The 18,885-nt window shown below is 43.8% G+C and overlaps 1 protein-coding gene across 3 annotated transcripts in view; it reads left to right on the top strand.

Moving 5' to 3' along the window:
- Positions 1 to 7,070: 7,070 nt before the first annotated feature.
- The window catches only part of LOC138633098 (poliovirus receptor-like), a 285,894-nt gene continuing 274,079 nt past the window's right edge, over positions 7,071 to 18,885 (top strand). Inside the window, exon 1 of one of the 3 annotated variants that reach the window (XM_069719131.1) lies at positions 7,071 to 7,611. In XM_069719131.1, the coding sequence (XP_069575232.1) occupies positions 7,524 to 7,611 (88 nt within the window). In that variant the 5' untranslated portion in view covers positions 7,071 to 7,523. The remainder of the gene's footprint in view (positions 7,612 to 18,885) is intronic. The other 2 variants (XM_069719134.1, XM_069719132.1) reach the window with 2 other exon arrangements.

Below are 18,885 nucleotides of genomic sequence, written 5' to 3'. Positions count from 1 at the left end.
TTTACATGCTGTGATTTAACGGCTGCAATATTAAACATGTTGCAAAGCAGATGGGAATGGGGAAGTCATGCGTTTTGCAGGTATTTTCTCATAAATCAAAGCAAAATGATGTTACTAAAAAAAAGTTAAAGGGATAGTTTGAATGGTTTGAAGTGGTTTTGTATGAGGTACTCATGTACAGTCAGTGCATTACCCGCAGGATGGCAGATGGGAGTCAAAATGTCTCCCCAGTTTGGAGAAGCAGGCAGCTCAACTGGCACGGAGGCTGAGCAACACTGTGAACGGGGTCAATGTCAATATCAGTTCAAGTGTGCGCTATATTTAGAATATTTTCGTTGCTTTACCTTGCTCTCTGACAGTCCCTTTCTGTGGCTCTACATTTTCTCAACTGTAGTACTTTTGCATTCCTACACATAACCGCACTTAAGCTGCACACTGAATTGTTTGAAGTTGTAGCGTACACTTAATGTGATTTTGTTTTTGTTGTTACAGCAACCACTACAGAAAAACGTGAAATAACCACGCTTTGGCCTGTCTATGCGTGACAGTTACACGTTTTGATGGTTCGGTGTGCCTTTTTTTCAGATTGCTAAAACACGCTTTATAGCTGACATTGTCCACAGCAGTACATTGCTTTGTCTCAATGCTGGTACAGCTGACCACTTCTCCAAACGGGCACATGCTGACCCCTATCTACTATAGGTAATATAATGGTTATGGATAAATACTTAATACAACCCCACTTCAAAAACTGAAAACTATCCCTTTAACAGGAGCGTAGCACGGATGTTCAGACTGTCACGCCAAGTCGTCCAACAGTTTTGCAATATTTCAGTATGAATTTGATGGTTACTATGTGCAAAATCAGGAGAGCCAAAATGTGTAGGATTTATAATCTTGGAAGCACAAACATCTGCACAAAATGTTGTGCCAATCCTTCCAATAGATGCTGAGTTATTTTAATCTTCTAAGTGGCAACGCAAGTGTCATCTCCAGAAAAATAAGAGCAATGCTTAAAAGACCTATATACACATTCAGCTACATACAGATGTAGCGTCATTATACTGCTTTGAAAAGTGTTTTAATGAACGGGTCAGGGAAACCATGAAGGCAGTCTTCCGTTAACCTTGATTAATTAGATTGTAAAAGATAATCGCTTAAAAATGAATCAACGTAGATTTACAAATCCTCACAAGTTGATTTTAGAATGCAGCAACGACTTTCTTTCGATGTTTAATTATGAGCAGTTGTTGCAATGATTGCACACTTTATTCCATCTGTTGTTTTACTGAGATTAACCTTAAAGTACATAATTATGTAATTGGATACAGATGAACAGACAGGCAGAAAAACATCCTGAACTTTGTGTATGTCAGTGTAGAGGCATTTCTTTTAGCAATCAACAGATGGCAGGATGTAGCTGCGTCATTTGGTATGCAGCAGCATGCCCACACACACACACACACACACACACACACACACACACACACACACACACACACACACACACACACACACACACACACACACACACACACACACACACACACACACACACACACACACACACACACACACACACACAATGACACTCGCAGCAGGGGCCGGCAGAATACATTGTGAGCCTTCAGAGGACAGAAGGTTTCCCTGCTCTTCTGTGATTAATGGGCTGATTGAAGCTGGAGCCAAAATGGAGGGTGGGCCCATTTGCAGCCTGCTAATGAGGTGATAATGGAGAGGTGGGCGGCTGGGTGCACCACCCAGCAAAATGGTGGCGGCATCATGGAGGAAGGTGTCAGAGGCAGGCAGGGAGACCAGCTTTCCAGTTGTGTGTGTGTTTACTTCCCAGTGAAATGTTTTGAATAGTAACAATGAAAGGAGGTGTCGGGAGGCCGATATTCATTTTCCACAATGAAAAGTAAGCGGTTATCTCGAAGCAAAATCACGGTGCTCAAGCCGACGGGGCTATAAACGTACATTAGCAGCTGGAATTGGCGGGTGCGGTATTTTGACTGGGAGATGAAGAGATGTTTTCACGGTGACAGTGATTGCTGGTTTAGGAGTAAATTGGATTGTTGGCCTACTGTGACAGCTGGGGGAAGCATCATCGCTGCAAACTGGAATCAAAATCTTTTGATATTCAAGGGTACACTAATAATGACTAATCGACTCTCTGGTGCAAGTCAACCACATTTTTGTAAAAATATTTTTACCTCTGACGAGGTCTGATGATTGAGAGAAAAATTAGTCTTTTGTTTTCTTTCTTTGGTTTTTGCACTTGAAGGCAGCTGCTCCTCAGATGGAGCTGGTTGAATACCATTTGTGAGGTCAGAGGTTTGACCCCTGGATGGTCCCCAATAAAATGCTATCCAAATGAGTCACTTTGACTAAAAGCATTTGCTCAATTAATGTCATGGAGAGGTTAAGTTCCTCCTCATTACAAAAAAGACATTTTCTAATCCTAGGTGGATTGTTTTCAGATATCTGTCTCTTTTGGTACAGACTACTTCCAAGAAAAACTGTCCAGAAATAACTAATCTTCCGGTTAGTGAGCAGGTGCCTGGTTCTGAACGGACACGTGCATTGTCCTCACATGCATGTCAGTAACAGGGCTCAGTGTTTCCAACAGGGTGTGAATATACTCGTGGTGGTGGGTGAGGCAGCGTGTAACTGATGTGCACCCAGAGACTCGTGCAGTTTAGAGGGGGAGGGTGCCATCTAGGTTATTTTCTGCGGCTACAATTTAGAGATGTCCCTTAAATGTTTCATGTGCAGGCTGTCGGTAGACGGCTGTGGCTTCAGATGGTCAAACAGCTTTCCCACTAAGTTTAGCTTTTAAATCCATAGTTCCTGCTGTCCACATGCTGAAGTGTCCCGGGGTAAGACACTGAACCCCGAGTTGCTCCTGATGGTACTTTGCATGGAATCTCTGTTAGAATTGCCATGTGAAGGCAAACTGCAAAGCGCTTTGAGACTGCAAAATTTGAAAAGGTGCTCTATAGGGACCGTTTACCAATCTCCCCTGAACGCCTCACATAGACCATAATGAAAATCCATTGTTCTTCTTTCTGCCTTTTTACTTTTACTTCACAGGTAGGGTTTCAGTTATACACAGAGCACTGAAGCAGGAAGTGACCATATTTGGACAAACTGGGGAGGAGCGATTGGTGGCTCTGACTCGATCTGATTGGAGATCTGACGATACTACGTCCCGCCCACCGATAGCTGACCACAGCACAGGCCTGTCAATCAAACAGATACGCCCCCCCCTCCCAAAACACAGCTTTTTGAAGCTTTTTGTCTAATTGATGAGGGATTATTTTCAGACGGACCTCCAGAAAATGAATAAGAAGGAGTGACTCTAGCTAACAACACCGAGATAACTTGTGGAGAAATTTTATTGACAGAGAATTTCATGAGAAAAGTTGAATGGGAGTTTATGGATTTGGAGGCTTTTTTGAGCGACCTCTAGTGGCCATCTGTGGTATTGCAGCTTAAGGCACTTTTTCATCGGCCTCATTTTTCAGACCCAGTGGACCCGTCCACTTTAAATACAGTCAATCATTTCAGCTGACATCTCCAGTTTCACAGAAACCAGCTGCATCCAGTTCTCAGATTACCTGTGTAATTTGTGGCATGTATTTCCGCTGATTGACATTGAATATTGTGTTATTGTGTTTGTTGTCTTGGGCACCACAAATATTCAACTCCATTGTACTCGGGTGGCAGAATAAATCCAAGAGATGGACTTCACCACTGCTTCGCACACTAGAAAAAGAAAAAAAAGAAAAATTTGTTTGAACAGTTCATAAACGTCCTCGGAGAAACAGCTGAATTAATGTTACCATTACCACAACTTTTTATAGCTCATTCAGTGTGGATATGAACAATAATCTCTATGATTTACTCGAATGAATTAAAAACATTACATTAGATGGTGGTAAAGCCCCATAAAACAATAAAACATGTTATTATTGAACATAATAGCTTTGAATGTTGAAGCTGAGGGAAATATTTCTCCCCATAGTGTTTGTTTACAGTCTCGGCGTTATGACTCATTCACACAGTTAATTGAGCCTCACCTCGACAGTGCGTTAGTCTGAACGGAGTAAGTTTCTCAGTCAGTCTGCCGCTGCAACTTATTTCAACAGAAACTTTAAAAAAAACCGCTGCAGTCGACTTCAAAGATGCTCTCTTATCGTCCGGACCAGACGGTAGAAACGTCCTCTCTGTGTTAGAGGAGAGCGCGGTCTGTTTATTTCCCTGCAATTTATCCGTGTTTGAAACACTTCTGTCTTTAAAAACGTCTCAACACCCCTGTTCTGTTTGTGTGGAGGGGACAAGAAAGTAAATGACGACATCTATCTACGGCGACTTCCCCCCGCCCCTGCAGTCCCTCAAGGCTTTTCTCTTGTGTGCTGCAAACCTGAATTTATGTGTGTAATTTCTTGTGTGCAAGTCTCTTGTACTTTTTTTCTTTTTCTTTTTGGTGTCAGACACCAGATTCATCATTGAAAGGGGAAGTCAGGATGGAGATTACAAGATATTAAAAAAAAAAAAAAAAATCCTTAAAATGTGTTTCCAATTGTGGAGGTCATATTGTTGGTATGCAGACTTGTGCATTTGATCACATCAAAATGACCACAGTTGAATCAGAAAGCAATAACAGGCAATAACATCTCTTCATCTGAATATGTTTTACATCATCTACCGTACATTTCAGCAGATAGCCTGATCTCGATTTTATTGTTTGAGATTTGATGGTTTTTATTTGTGTTTATGGCGACTTTGATTTTATTTCATACTAATTAGAGCAAGGTGTTGCACCGCTAAACAATACTTTGTACGTTGTTGCTTTTAGTTTGCTGGCTGTTTTAAACGTTATCTGCTCAAAACGGCATGTAGAAATGTGGTGTACAAATAATAATGACTATATTTCATCCCTGTGGTGGTCTACATGGGTGGTGACCAGGTTGTTTGTCTCTTGTGTATTCAGACAGCAGAGAGATCAGATTTCATGGCTGCTGCCATGGATGCCTCTTTGTTGTTGTCATGGGAACGCTCTCAACTAAGAAGTCTGAGGTTACCAAATCTAAACTTTCCCACTTCCCAGCTGCCCGAACGCACCGTTTGTCCTGATGTTTCGATTGGTTGTTCGTAGTTTTCTTCTAGCGTGTGTAACTTGAGCAGGATTTTAAGATATCTAATGTCACAATATATATGCTGGAGAATAAGTTTCGTTCCACATCATGCCTTGACATGTCATTCGACTACATCTTAGAGCTAATTAATTGAACTTATCTCATTGGATTTGTGCTCCATTACACTTTTGAATTTCTACAGACTCTCACAAATCTGTGTATTTTTTTTGTCAGCCAGCCTGTTTTTAATTAGCTAATTGTCTTTCTTTAACCACAGAAGAGTTTATCTCCCTTTGGATTGCCTCGCCCAAGGTTTCCTCTGCATTTCCTACCCAATAATCTTAACATGTTTTTAAGGAATGCTTCCTTGTCTTCTTCGAAAGCGTCGACTGGACTGAGAAACTGTTGATGTTATGTGCCTGAGGAGTCCACTGAGACGTCACGTGATACGTGTGGTACAACTTCTGTAGTGGGACACGAGGCGCACTAAACCCTCCACTTGTTTTCTTATATTGCCACTTTAAATAAGCTGTTCTAACATATTTTATTGATTCTTCATTTAGTCAAGGGACTTATTATTTGGTTGAATTGTATGTTTCAGTTACCATTAGTTACCAGCTTTTCTCTGATTTTTATATGCAAAGGATTTTTTGGCTGCTGGCCAGATGAAGTAACCGATTTTAATGACACTAATTGGGATTCAAACATTTTCAAATCATTCTAATGTTGTTTTGACCAAATGATTAATGACAATGTGAGTGGTAGAAGAGGTACTCATCTTTAACTGAAGGAAAAGGAGCAATACAACAGTGTAAAACGTCCTGTGTTGTGTAAAGTACAAGAACGAAACATACTCATTTTAATGGCTGGTGGACTCCTATATCTGGATGTCTGGAGCTTTATATTGTTGTTTAATGAATGAGATTGCCTGATATCTCAGGGATGTAAAGTAACTACTATGTACTCAAGCGCTGTACTTCACTATAATTTTGAGGTTGTATTTTTCCTCCATTTCATGTTACCTCTAACATTTTGGGGGCAAATATTGTACTTTTCATTTCACTGCATTATCTATTTGACAGCTTTGGTTATTTGTTTGCCTGCTACGTCATTTCAAATGATTATACAAACTAATTAACTCATACATTATGATGTGTTATTTATAGATTATGCTACCCAGAAAGAACTTTAACCATCAGCTCCACCTTTACCAGGTTCAACTATTGATCCTCAAACATATGCTTACTTATAGTCCGACTGCATAATATAAATTATTGTGAGTTGGGCCATTCTGCTGAATAAATGCTTTTACTTTGGCCTCTTTCTGCATATTTTGATACAAAATCTTTGAATGCAAGAACAGAGTACTTCTAGATTGGAGTACTTCTATTTTTACTCAAGTAAAAGATCTCAGTAGTTCCCTATACCTATCATACATACGTAATCTGCAAAGTATTCACTAACTGTGAAATAAATGTCAAATTTACCCCATTTTCTAATGAAATGTGAAGTAGAAGAGTAACGTATCAGACTGAACTCTTAAATGTAAAGTATAAATACCTCAAAATTATACTTATACTATAAAGTAAATGTACTTTATGCTGTCGTTCTTCCACCCAGTTGTTAATTCGTTTGATTGTCGCTCTTATTTCATTGAATAATGCTGATGATCAACGGAAATATTCAGGGGAAATTGCCAAGTGAAAATATTTGCTGCAACAAGAACATGTTCTTTTATTTGATCACACAGGAAGAAGAATGAGTGTCAGTGTAAGCAGGACACACCCTGAGCTATCGGTGCAGGTATGCAGGCGTGTTTTCACGGTGTGTAGCAGCCTTTAAACTGCACCACGGTCTGGCTGTGTTTCAGCTGCGAGAGTTCAGTATTACGGCTGAAGTCCTCTTGGTGACGCTCTGCTGACATCACTCTGATATTCCCCCACTCAGCTCTCCGCATCAGACACACGGAGCTCCGCCGACTCCTCGCACACTCCGTCCACACTCCCGTTTCCCTTCCCGCTCCGCTCGCCGTGGCCAAGACGCACCATCACATACGGGCAGCCGCGGGCTACCTGCGCGCACTGCGGCCAGTCCACAAGGGTGGGGGGGGGGAGGAGGAGTTTGACTCTTCCTGTCATCAACAGCTTCAAAGGAAGAGCCACGAGTAGCCAGACGCGGTCCAGGTTGAAGAGGAGGGGGGGGGGGACACACGCAGAGACAGGAGGACAGAGAGAAGCTGCAACTTGGCTGATTTCAACCCAGGCGGTCTGAACTGAACTCCCAAGTTTCCTGGCCGTTCGGAGAAGGAATAATTTGGAGCCGGGCTGAAGCACACGGAGCTGTTGTGGATATTTACGTCCACCTTGTCTCCCGTTTAGAAGAATGGCGAGAGATTACGCAGCACGCTGCCCGGTCTCTCCGGTGAGGAACACTTGGCTGGTGGCGGCGGCGATCCTTCTCGCAGTCCAAGGTAAGAGCAAACGACCCGAGCAGTGGTTGACAGAAAAGAAAGCCCACTTCGGTTGTCGCTCTTCCAGCCCTGCGCGCCCTGCTTGTGGGCATTCCCCTGCACTTTCCAGCCGCGCAGCCCGTCTTCTCGGTCGTGCTGCATGTATGAATGTTGTCACGTCCCGGGTGTTGCCTCTGGCTGCTGTTTGGTGGACTATGACCTGTTGTAAAAGTTTCCTGTCCAGACTCCCTGTCCGACCTGTGCTCGCTGAGTTTCGGTGAGCTGTGTGACGCGAGGTGTGGCTCTCCTGGTGTGGGTTTTTTTTTGTCCTAATTCCTCGCAGCTTCCAGTCGGCAGGTGACTGTTCAGGAAACCCTAATCCTCTCTGAGCTTCTACAAACCCTTCCTGCACGGCCGACCTGTGTAATCTGTGTTTACCTGTTGGAAAGTGTCGCGTGGGAGTGGGAGTGGGTAAGGGGGGGGGGGGGGGGTGCATGGGGCGCAATCAAAAAACCTGCTGCTCTGATTACTCACCATTAGAGTAATGGTAGAAATTGGTTCTCGTTCCACAGAGCAACAAAGGGGGCGATGGGGAAACACGGTCTCGGGTAGAAATGAGAACAGCTCGGCCGCCCTTTTCTTCAGGTGGCCGCTCAACAATGAGAATGACCTCATCAGGAACCCATAATGAATATCCACTGCAGTGATTGTATGATAAAATATATAAAAAATACATATTTCTCCCTTATGTCTCTGTATGGACACACAGCCTGCAGACTCTATTTAGAGGATAGCCTCAATCAATTATGACGGTAATGAAGTTTGTGTTGCCTGATCGATATCTGAATTTAAAGACCAATACCAGAATTGATATCCGGAGTGAAAAATGAACCAAAAAAAAAAGCAGATATTCAGACAATTATAAAAAAAATATTTTGAAATATTCCTCTAAACTCGATTTTATGAAAACATACTGACAACAGCGTTGATGAAGGTAACTGCATTACTTCAGGGTATATACAAAAAACACACAACATGTCATTTAAGCATTTTAAACTTGAATTAAGTTGAAAATAAGGTTAAATAATGCTTTTCACTTCAGTTTCTGTTACTATAGCTGCCATACATCTGTATCTGTGATAAGCCAATACTGACTGATAGTGTATCACCGCTGCTGTAAACTTACTGTTTAGTGATGCAAGACTACTGCATATGAAAATCATAAGAACAAAATCAAACGGCAACGTTCATGTCAGGGTCACTTATTTCTTAACAGTCAATGAATTAATGAAAACAAAATCCCTGATGCAGCACAATCAAATCTTAATAGCAGTTCCATTGATGGATGACATCATTAAGTTAAAAAGGCTTCTGATCAGTAACATTGTTACCCAATAAATAATCAAATAATTAGGTTACTGTGAACCTGTTGAGAGATGCAGAGACATGGTAGGACCATAGAGGAAATATTAAACTGGTGAAGACAGTAAATGAGATTGCTTTTGAATAACAACACTTTATGCCCTTATATGGAGATCACCATAATTCCCAAACTTCTATAACATCGCTAAAATGCATCGTCCAGTAACACGTGTGCTTTAAATCCCAACAGGAACAGTTTCCCGTTTACCCCCCCCCCCTTCCCACCCCACCTTTTCTAAATTTCTAGCAATCGGTCGATAGTGATCGGTGTGAAAATGTGTTGGCCTGCTCTCAGCATGAATCTGCCGACCTGTTGTTTTCACCTGGGTGTAACCAGTATCATCTGTCTGAGCTGTCCCCCAATTGTCACCAAGGAAAAGAAAAAGGAAGACGGGTCATTATGGAGCTGTGAGATGCGTGTCATCGCGTGCGTCGACGGGCCTCGGAGACGGGCCTCCCAGATCAAAGCGACTGGGGGGGGGGGGATGTTGTTGTTGTTCAGTGTTTTTTAACTGAACATGGCAGGGGGAAGATTTAACCTTGATTACAATTAGCTTCGTAATGATGTTCTTTCTCTTGGTGCACATTGGGAGCGATGTAGGAACACAAGAAGAGGGGAAACCCAAGTGTACAAAAATGTGTGTGTGTGTGTGTTGTGTATATGAACCAAGCGGCACTAGTTTGCCGTGAGGATGACAGATACTCAGCTGAGACTCGGCGACATCAGGTCTGTATTGTTAAAAAACTGTCAGATTGTCATGACTGTATACCCCCACAGGTTATGAATGAATGTGAACATACAACAACACAACTGTCTTGTCGGAGAGGAAATAAAAACCCTCCACGCTCGCACCGCAGCTACTTCGTGATCCGCTGGCACCGAACGCACCCGTAGAAGCTGGGTGTTCCCACATCGTCCTGGCCCGTGACACGCTTTTTTGCGAGTTGCGTGTATTGACGGAGGATCTCTCTATCGGAATCGGGTTTGTCGGCCAAGTCTGCGGTAACACGCGCGAGGAATTTGCTTTGGTATGCAGCCGCTCGACAAGACCACAAAAGAAATAAAAGGCGCCAGAGTGGGAAAAGAGATGAGACTGAAAACAAGACAACAACAGCAACGCAATTAAATGTGTATGAGTAGAGTGTGTTTACAGGTGGTGTCTGCTTGTGGGTTGTTGTTTGTGCCGCACAACCCGTGTCCACATGGCTTCTAATTAAATATACAAACATTTTTCTGCAGTAAATTGTAGAATTTCCAGCTCTGCGTGAATATCGGTGTTTAAAGTTACAGGTATCGTATCTTTAGTTGGCCGATGAGTTCGACTCTGCCCGTGTCTCACGATGTCAAACTGTTGTAGAGCTTCTACACTGTCAGAAAGTGTAGATTACAACACTCCCCGGATAGACGCCGAGATAAACTTTCTGCTGCCGCTTCCGTGTTGGAAAGCCGCGTCGCCAGCGTACGTCGTTTCCACAGCAACCCACGCAGATAGACCGGTGACGTCCGGACACGCCGAATCCGGTCAGTCTGTCCTAAAGATCTGATTTGATTTGCCTGAAACCTGAACGAAGCCTTAAGTGTGCGTGGAGCGCTGAAATAGATATTTATCTGTGTACAGATTAAATTGCATTTATATTCATGGAAGTCAGTGATATAGGATTACATGGCAAACAGTGATTATGTGGAAAATGAACAAGCAGGCTGTAAAAGGGGTCAGCGGCAGCGGCGTCACGTTAAGAAGAACCGTGTTAACCTTCAGTGAAACAGTCAAAACAGAGTTGAGAGGATATCATTCTGCTGCAATGATAATTAAGTCACTTCAGGTGCCCCCCTCCCCTCCCCTCCTCTCCCCTCCCCTCCCCTCCCCCGTCTCCCCTCCCCTCTCCTCCGCTTGTCTCTATAGGCCCCTGAAATGTCAATGATGATGAGTCCCCTCGACGGCTCGGTGGAGACGAAGGGCTGATTAGCTTATCACTTGGAGAGCAGGCGGCCGATGATTATCGCCCTCCGAGCGGCACGGCCTGATTATCGAGAGCTCTTATTAATGACTCATCGTCTGCCTCGCGTATTTGCGCTCTGTTGTTGTTGTTGTTGTTTGTTGTTTGCATATTTGTGGCGCTCTGGTATGGATTTATGATGGGTTTCTACCATCTGGGAACCAGCGCAGAAGACGGCGGTGATGAAAAGGCGTCAGAAGTAATCACTGATCTGCGATTTGAGCACGAATCCTGAAATAACCTCCTTTTATTTTTCCTCTTCACCCTCCCACACCTTTAACTTTAAAACGACCCATTTTATAGTGATACAATGTTCAAGGATGTAACACCTGCTGCATTTGAAATGAAACCTCCAGATAAGTGTCCACAGGAGACATTATATATCTCATCCTCCGTATTCCCCAGGAGGAGCTGGAAATGTGTCCGTATGGAGGGACATCTGGACAACCCTGCTTAGCCTTCGACCAGCATGACCTCCCTCTGGATAAGTGACAGAAAAAAAAAAAAAAAAAATGAGCGAATGGAAAATGAGCCCATTTTTACTGCCGTAATTAAAATTCATAAACAAGCAAGAGTTCATGACATTCATCTCTTCGCCACCCTGCACAGCCAATTGTGTGCTATTAGCCTTTCGGGCAGGAGTGGAGTTATTCTAATTTCTTTCTTTGCAGGTTGCTTTAGTTGATTAATTATTGGAATATCCTAGAGGCAGAAAATCTCTCCATTATTTAATAGAAAAGCAAAGGGCAGTTTGAATAAAAGCGCCTGTAATTTTCTCAGTTTAACGAACAGATTTTTCTCACTTTGCGTCTTGCGTGAACCCTGTGCAGCCACCTGACCCCGGGGTTAAGCGGGATTCGGAGCCTCCGCCAGCTTTAAAAAGCAGTCGGCGGTGCCCCATTGACGCTGATGGCAGATAGAGGAAATGTCAAGGAGCGCGTCTTGGGAGGAGTGACCTTGTGTGTGTTTGTGGAGTGGGCTGAGGAAGGGGCTGTCATTGTTGCCTTGAGAGCAGATCATGGTTATCATCGCTGGGTTGAAATGTCAATGACTGTGTGAAGAAGCTGGATGCTTCGCAAGAGCCCGTTGGGAGAGGCTTGGTGATGTGTTTTAGCCGAGCGGCGACCGGCAGTGACGTCACCCGTCGGTTTGTGAACGGCCGTTATGAAGCCTCGGGTTCGGATTTTGGCCGGCGCCATCTTTGCTAGTTCGGAGCGGTCTGGAGCAGGAAGTGACCATATTTGGACGAGCTGGGGGAGGAGCCAGCGGTGGATCTGACTCGATCTGATTGGAAACCTGACAATACTACGTCCCGCCCACCGATACCTGTAAACTGACTACACAACAAGCCTGTCAATCAAACAGACACTCCCCCAAAACACGGCTTCTTTTCTAATGAATGAGGGATTATTGTCAGATGGACCGCCAGAAAACTAATAAGAAGGAGCGACTTTAGCTAACAACACCGAGATAACTCGTGGAGAAGTTTTATTCACTGAGAATTTTATGAGAAGCTTTTTGGAGCCGGCCTCTAGTGGCACTTGATGGTATTGCAGTTTTAAGCACTTCCGTTTTTCAGAGCGATACACCGTTTATAGTTTTAGCAAAGAACATTGTTATATTTTTTGTTTGTGGGTTTGTTCATGGCAAACTTTTCAAACTATATATATATATAAACCACTTTACCTTAAAGTTAGATGACTTTATAGACATAAAATAAAGCCCGACACCCACCACATGAGTAGCTCTGGCTCCTGACCTGCTGTTCCCGGACTTAAATGTCAGTGGTTGTTCCTGTTGAGGCGTGGGGTGATAATCATCCCCTCCAGAACTCATCATTGATGCTCATTGAGAGCTTGTGAACAACTCGCATTAACACAAACGCCCTGATAATGCAGGGGGCGGTTACCATTTAGGCCGATTTGTTTTGACTTTGTCCGGGCTGTCGTTTGTATATGCAGACGATCCTCGCCCGGAAAAGTGCAATTTGAAGTCGTGCTGCTTTGAGATAATAACTTTTCCTCTTAATTGCAGCCTTTTCACTGGTGAACCGACAGACTTGCAGCTTGTGTTGCGTCACACTGTGCTCTGATTTATTTCTCCGCATCTCTGTTTGTCCCTCTTTTAATTTCTGCCTCCGGGTTTTGTTATTGATCAAGGATTAAAATATTAATGACTTCCCACAATTCATTGCGGGCCAATTGAAGGATTGGATCACCAACCTCGTTGTTGCTGCTTCTTGCATAATACTGTTTTTTGTTTTGTTTTTGTACAATTGAAAAAGTAGTTTTGATGCTGCTTAGAAAACAAACAAACAAAAAAAAAAATCCCTGTTACAGCCATAGCCAGAGGTAGAGGTTGGCATGGTAGGTCACTCTTACATATTTCGAACTGGTTGTCATGGATACAGCGTTTGTGGCTGAGACAACCTCACATCCCCTTTGTTGTGCAAACATGTGCGGTATGTCTGTGTATGGTCCATTATATGAAGCTCGCTGTAATTAGGGGGAAGAGGTTGGTTTCTGTAAGAAGCTCCATCAGTCCAACTCGCTGAAAGTCCAGGAAGCAGGTTTTTAATTCATCACCGGCCTGCCAGGAGCCAGTAAGCGTGTGTCGGCACTCGGTCAGCGTTTTTTTTTTTTTTTTTTTTTTTTTTTTTTAATTCCACTTCTGAGGAAACGGGTTGGTAAGCAAATTCCAGATCGCATTTCTGGAAATAAACCGTATCATGGCTAACACCTTGGCATCCCTTTGTGATTCTTCAGCAAACAGGTGTCAGTGGGAAGAGGGATTACAGAGCGTAGCAACAGGAACGGGGCCATGAATCACAATGGAGCTGATCCAAGGATGGTCGGAGGGAGGCTTTTTTTGCTTTCAGGTTTCAGGGTCCAGTCGGCTCTCACTGTGTCATAAATGCCTTTGCAGATCACTTAGAAATATGCATGTGCAAACTCTCTCTCTCACGCGCACACGCACGCGCACACGCACGCGCACACACACACACACACACACACACACACACACACATGATCAATGTGGCCTCCCTCCCTGGTTTGACTTTTACCGACATGCAGAGTAAAGCAAACTTGCAGCCAGCCTTTCATCGGCAGCTCAGTCTTTCATTCCTCATTCTTTTATTCATCCGTTCTTTCTCCCGCGGTCTTATTCTCTCGCTCTCTCTTTCGCACTCATTCTTTTTTGCTCGTGACCCTATTTTCAGCCGGCCTGGCTGGCTGCTGGTCCGCGGCGGCTCCCGAGTGGTGGCCCTTTTGTTGGAACAGCTTTTGGTGGAATTAAAAAGGGTGCCAGTACAACCCGTTCCCCCAATCTTCCACCCCCAAACCCCCCCACCACCTCCCTCCCTCCACCTCCCTCCCTCCACTCCGCCGCTCTCAGTTCTTCTAGGCCCTCTTTGTTTAGAGAGCGAGGGATGTTAAGGGGAAATTCAAAAGTGTGAAAATGTTTAGACAAGCGTCCCTGCTCTGTCTCCCGCTCTGTCCTGAGCTCACCCGTTTCGCAGACCGCTGTGAGCCGCGTCCTTCACTCGCTGTTTCCTCTCCAGATATAGTCCGCCGGTGACAAAATGGAAATTGCTTTCAACGTCTGTGTGGGAGTGCAGCGGCGGGTCAGGCCGCAATGTGACATTTCTAGTTGGACCCATGTGGGCGATTAATAACCGCACTACCCATGTTTGCTTCACTTGCATCATTACGGAGCCTTTCGCCAGGACGTCTTGTCCTGCAGAGGGAATTTAAGGTGACGGCCTCGCTGAAACCGTGTGCTACAACTAGCAGAATTTGACCACACTGGCAGGACTAAAACTGTGTATGTAAAGACAACAAATGACATGCAAGCTAATGAGTGCTGGCTGTTTAAGGTGCCAATAGCATTACCGACAGGATGCATTTGAGTTTGCGATCGAAAAAAACATCAGAATAGGTGGAATAAAATAGGGCTCGGAGGCCATGACAAAAACCGGCGAGGACACAGGATGCCAACAAATGAACGTTAGTTATTGTAACTAAAGACCAAAATACCAAAATAGATGCATCAGTAGTGGTTGTGATGGATGTGTGTAGATATTGTGTGATGTTGTGGAAATAGAAGATTTCCAGCCAATCTGGCAGAAAGAGCAGAAAGGAAACTGAGGGTTTTTATGTCCTGTCGAGCACCCAGGTGCTCCAGATGTGGCAGGACATGGTGATCGGCTCCGGTGGTGACAAGGGATCCTAGACGGACACAGAAGCTGTCAGCACACACACACACACACACACACACACACACACACACACACACACACACACACACACACACACACACACACACACACACACACACACACACACACACACACACACACACACACACAAAAGTAGCCAGGGGCCGTCACGCTGCCCACGTCTAAAAATTCTCTTAGTCAATTCGTGGTTGTTAGTTCAACCACTCGAAAAGGTTATTATTTTTGTTTTTTTCATGATATCAATTTAAAATTGAAATATATATGTTTTTTGAATATATTGCTATAACAAATATAAACAGGCCACATGTTAACAGCCCACCAAACTATGGAGGCTGTCTTGAGGCGAACATGTGCCTGGTTACACGTCTTAGATGATCGGCCATTTTTGATGTTGTGAGTAATGTGGGTAATTTTAAATAACTTTAACGACAACATCTGTTTTATTTGCTTCTAACCTTAAACTTAAGAAACTGGAATATTTTGCAACCACTAAATATCATAATCTACGATCAGTTTTCAGAAGTGTTCATATCTCGTACTGCTCGAGGTCATTGCTTGGAAAGTGAAACCCTTTTTTCATTGCTGTGGATGTAGAAGCCAGTTTCCTGCCGTGGTTCAAGTGCTAGCGCTAGAAGACCGGGCCATTGTCAATTGTTTTCAAAATGTGACCGTACTATTCCCGGACTCTCTTTCTTTAAAAAGCTGTCGTGGTAGATATTCATCGTCATACAAGAAAATCGGTTATTTATAGGGCAGACCTTTCTCCATCCTGTTCTGGCTACTTCATTGAAATTTCCAGTGAAACAAGGCACGGAAAGTCAAGAATCTTTAATGTCTTTTTTTTTTTATTGTTTTGGAAGAGAGTGAAGAAACTCAACACCTCGCTGATGTAATGCAATTGGAATCGGGGAACAATAGAGCGAGCATTGATTTATCTCTGCTTCGCTGTCCATAAATAACCGTCCTGTGGAGCCGGGAGACTGTTAGCAACAAGTTGTGGAGGTCAGCAAACTTGCTCGCCAGCGGAAGGAAGGAAGGAGCGCGAGAGGAAGCGTCTCTGTCTGTATCGATGACGTGGAGAGCGGCTGACGGTCGGGCTCTCCTCTGACCTCCGCTCGCGTCCTTGGCGGCTTCAGCGTCACCGTCCAAGTTGACCGCATCGCCTCCGCGTGCGCACGCGTGTCGACGGCGATCGTCCCGACCGACGGCCTCCGCTCTGACAGCGTTGTCTCTCATTTGCATAACGCAAACCAACGTCCCCTCCCTTCACAAGCGACCACTGTTCCCACAGCGGCGCATTTCTATGCAAGTCACACGCACATTAAAAGAGAATACCGGCGTCATTTAGAGTTACAGCCCATTTACTACTGCCTCCGTGTGCTGCGTGTTTCCCCCCTCAGTCGTTCTGCAACGCACGTCATGTGGAATTAGATCATTTTTCGTTGTCATTTTTCAAACATAGAGACCGTGGTTATTTCAAACCTGGCTGCAAATGAATAGCTGTCCTGGTGAACAAAGGATGTAAGAAAAATAGTCATGAATACGACAATTAAGTTTGTCAGGCCGCATGTTTTTTCCCGGATGATTTTGTGGCAGAGACCTCCATGTCGTTGTTGGTTGTCAGGTGGTGACTGACAGGAAACAGTCAGCGTTTTATATTAACAATGGGACTTCGGGAGGCGGAGGACACGTCGAAATATATTCTGCGCTCTAGTGAGAGGTCACTGAATGCGTGGACTCGTATGAAAACAAAGCAAATACATGCCGATGTTTGCAAACACCAACCGAGAGACGGAGTAGGAAGAGCAGCCGGGATCTGAAGCACGAATCTGCTCCACCATCATTAGAGCTTTCTTTACACATTAATCAGGTCTTGAGGAGCTGCATATTATTTTATTGTTATATCCACTTTTTATATTCAGTTATATTGCTGCTACTCTTTGAATATTGCCTTTCATATATTGCGTTTGCTTCAGATATACTGTGTGTAATCAGGAATATATTTTCTTTTATTTTGAAAGACGCATATTGCTACGTGCTTAAAAAAAAAAGGCACTTAACGTGTGACAAGAGGTGGAGCGGCACAGTTTTTCCAGCCGTGTTGAACGGTGTTGTGGGCAATTCGAATTTTGGATTATTAGACGGACTTTCAGGACACGGATGACAACGCTTTGTGGAAACCTGTTCTGTGGATAAATGAACCTTCTTTTTTGCTTTAATCAACACGTGGAGTTTATTTTGTGGACGCAGTGAAGAAACACGAGTCAGAACGAAAACTTTGTCTCTTAAGGTTTGGATCCTAAACGTTCTTTAAAACCTTTTGTGGCTTTAGAACAAACTACATGAAATTATGGTGTGTTGATGAGGAGGACTACAAGTTTAAAAAAAGTAAGAAATTCAAAGGTATGGCGCCAGATCACCTCATCTCTGCTCAGTGCAAATGGGGAGATTTATGGTTCGTCATCCTGTCCCCGTTTATCTAGAAATGATAAGTCAGCTCACATCCAAACAGTACACAAACACAGATGTACAAACAGCCCCCTCCCCCGCCCCCCACCGGATTATATTATTAAACCTGATTAATTGCTTCCATATCTCCTCACTTATTCAGGTGTTGATTGAGCGATGTGGAGTGACAGCTGCAGAGCAAAGCTTTGTCTTTCTGTGTTTCATCTCCATCTTGACACCACCGCCCCCCCAACCCCCCCAAAAAAGAAAAAGTAAACAAATAACCTTAACCCCTGGTTTTCCCGTCTCTAATCTGAAGCCGAGGGTCACTTCTCTATTCACACAACTCACCGAGTTTTTTTTTTTTTTTTTTTTTTTCCCTGTGAATCCAAAATTTAGTTTCTTTTCTTATGGCAACAGCCAATGAACATTTTCATTTGCCTGATAGAATTACAGAATTCTTTCAAAGGCAGGATTTTCTATTTTCTTCTTTTAATAGTCTATCATTGTCAAATGACTTGAGATATTGCCTGGTGCTCCTCTGCAGACCCTGTGGGCTTTCTTCTCGTAGCTCATTTCATTATTTCTCCTCCCTGCTGCTTTTGATGCGTACGTTCACCTGTCAGTCAGCCAGAAGTGTCTTTGGTGGATTTTTTTTTTTTGTGTGAAAGAGGATCCAATCCAAGTCCTTCTTAATTAGACCGAATGAGAGTGCAAAACAGATTAGTGATGCCGCTGCTTGTAAATAGCTTCTGCCGAACATCTGTCATCCTTGTGACCGGTCATTGTCGGCATCGTGAGGTTCAGAGGACATTTGGTAGTCTGATGCCTCGGCACGAATGTTACCAAAACAAAAGTCTGTGTCCATTGTGCTCTGTGCTCGGTCATTAAAATGATTCAGATTCTTGGAATGAGCTTCAGCAGAGTAATCATGAGTAATTTTGCAACAATAAGGAGGTCCAGCGTTTCTCTGGGAAAAACCGAGGATCTGCATTCAGCGCTGTGTGTGTGTGTGTGTGTGTGTGTGTGTGTGTGTGTGTGTGTGTGTGTGTGTGTGTGTGTGTGTGTGTGTGTGTGTGTGTGTGTGTGTGTGTGTGTGTGTGTGTGTGTCTGTGTCCTTGTTTGGCTATCCTTGTGAGGACCCATTTGAGTTTTATGCCATGGAAGTGAGGACTTGTTGGGATATG

This window comes from Brachyistius frenatus, unplaced genomic scaffold (genome assembly GCF_029030835.1).
Source record: "Brachyistius frenatus isolate BFR_SWC_R1_liver_20210118 unplaced genomic scaffold, ASM2903083v1 Contig_207, whole genome shotgun sequence".
NCBI lineage: Eukaryota > Metazoa > Chordata > Actinopteri > Embiotocidae > Brachyistius > Brachyistius frenatus.
Note: the sequence above shows the minus strand (reverse complement) of the source record. Positions and strands in the feature narration are given on the sequence as shown.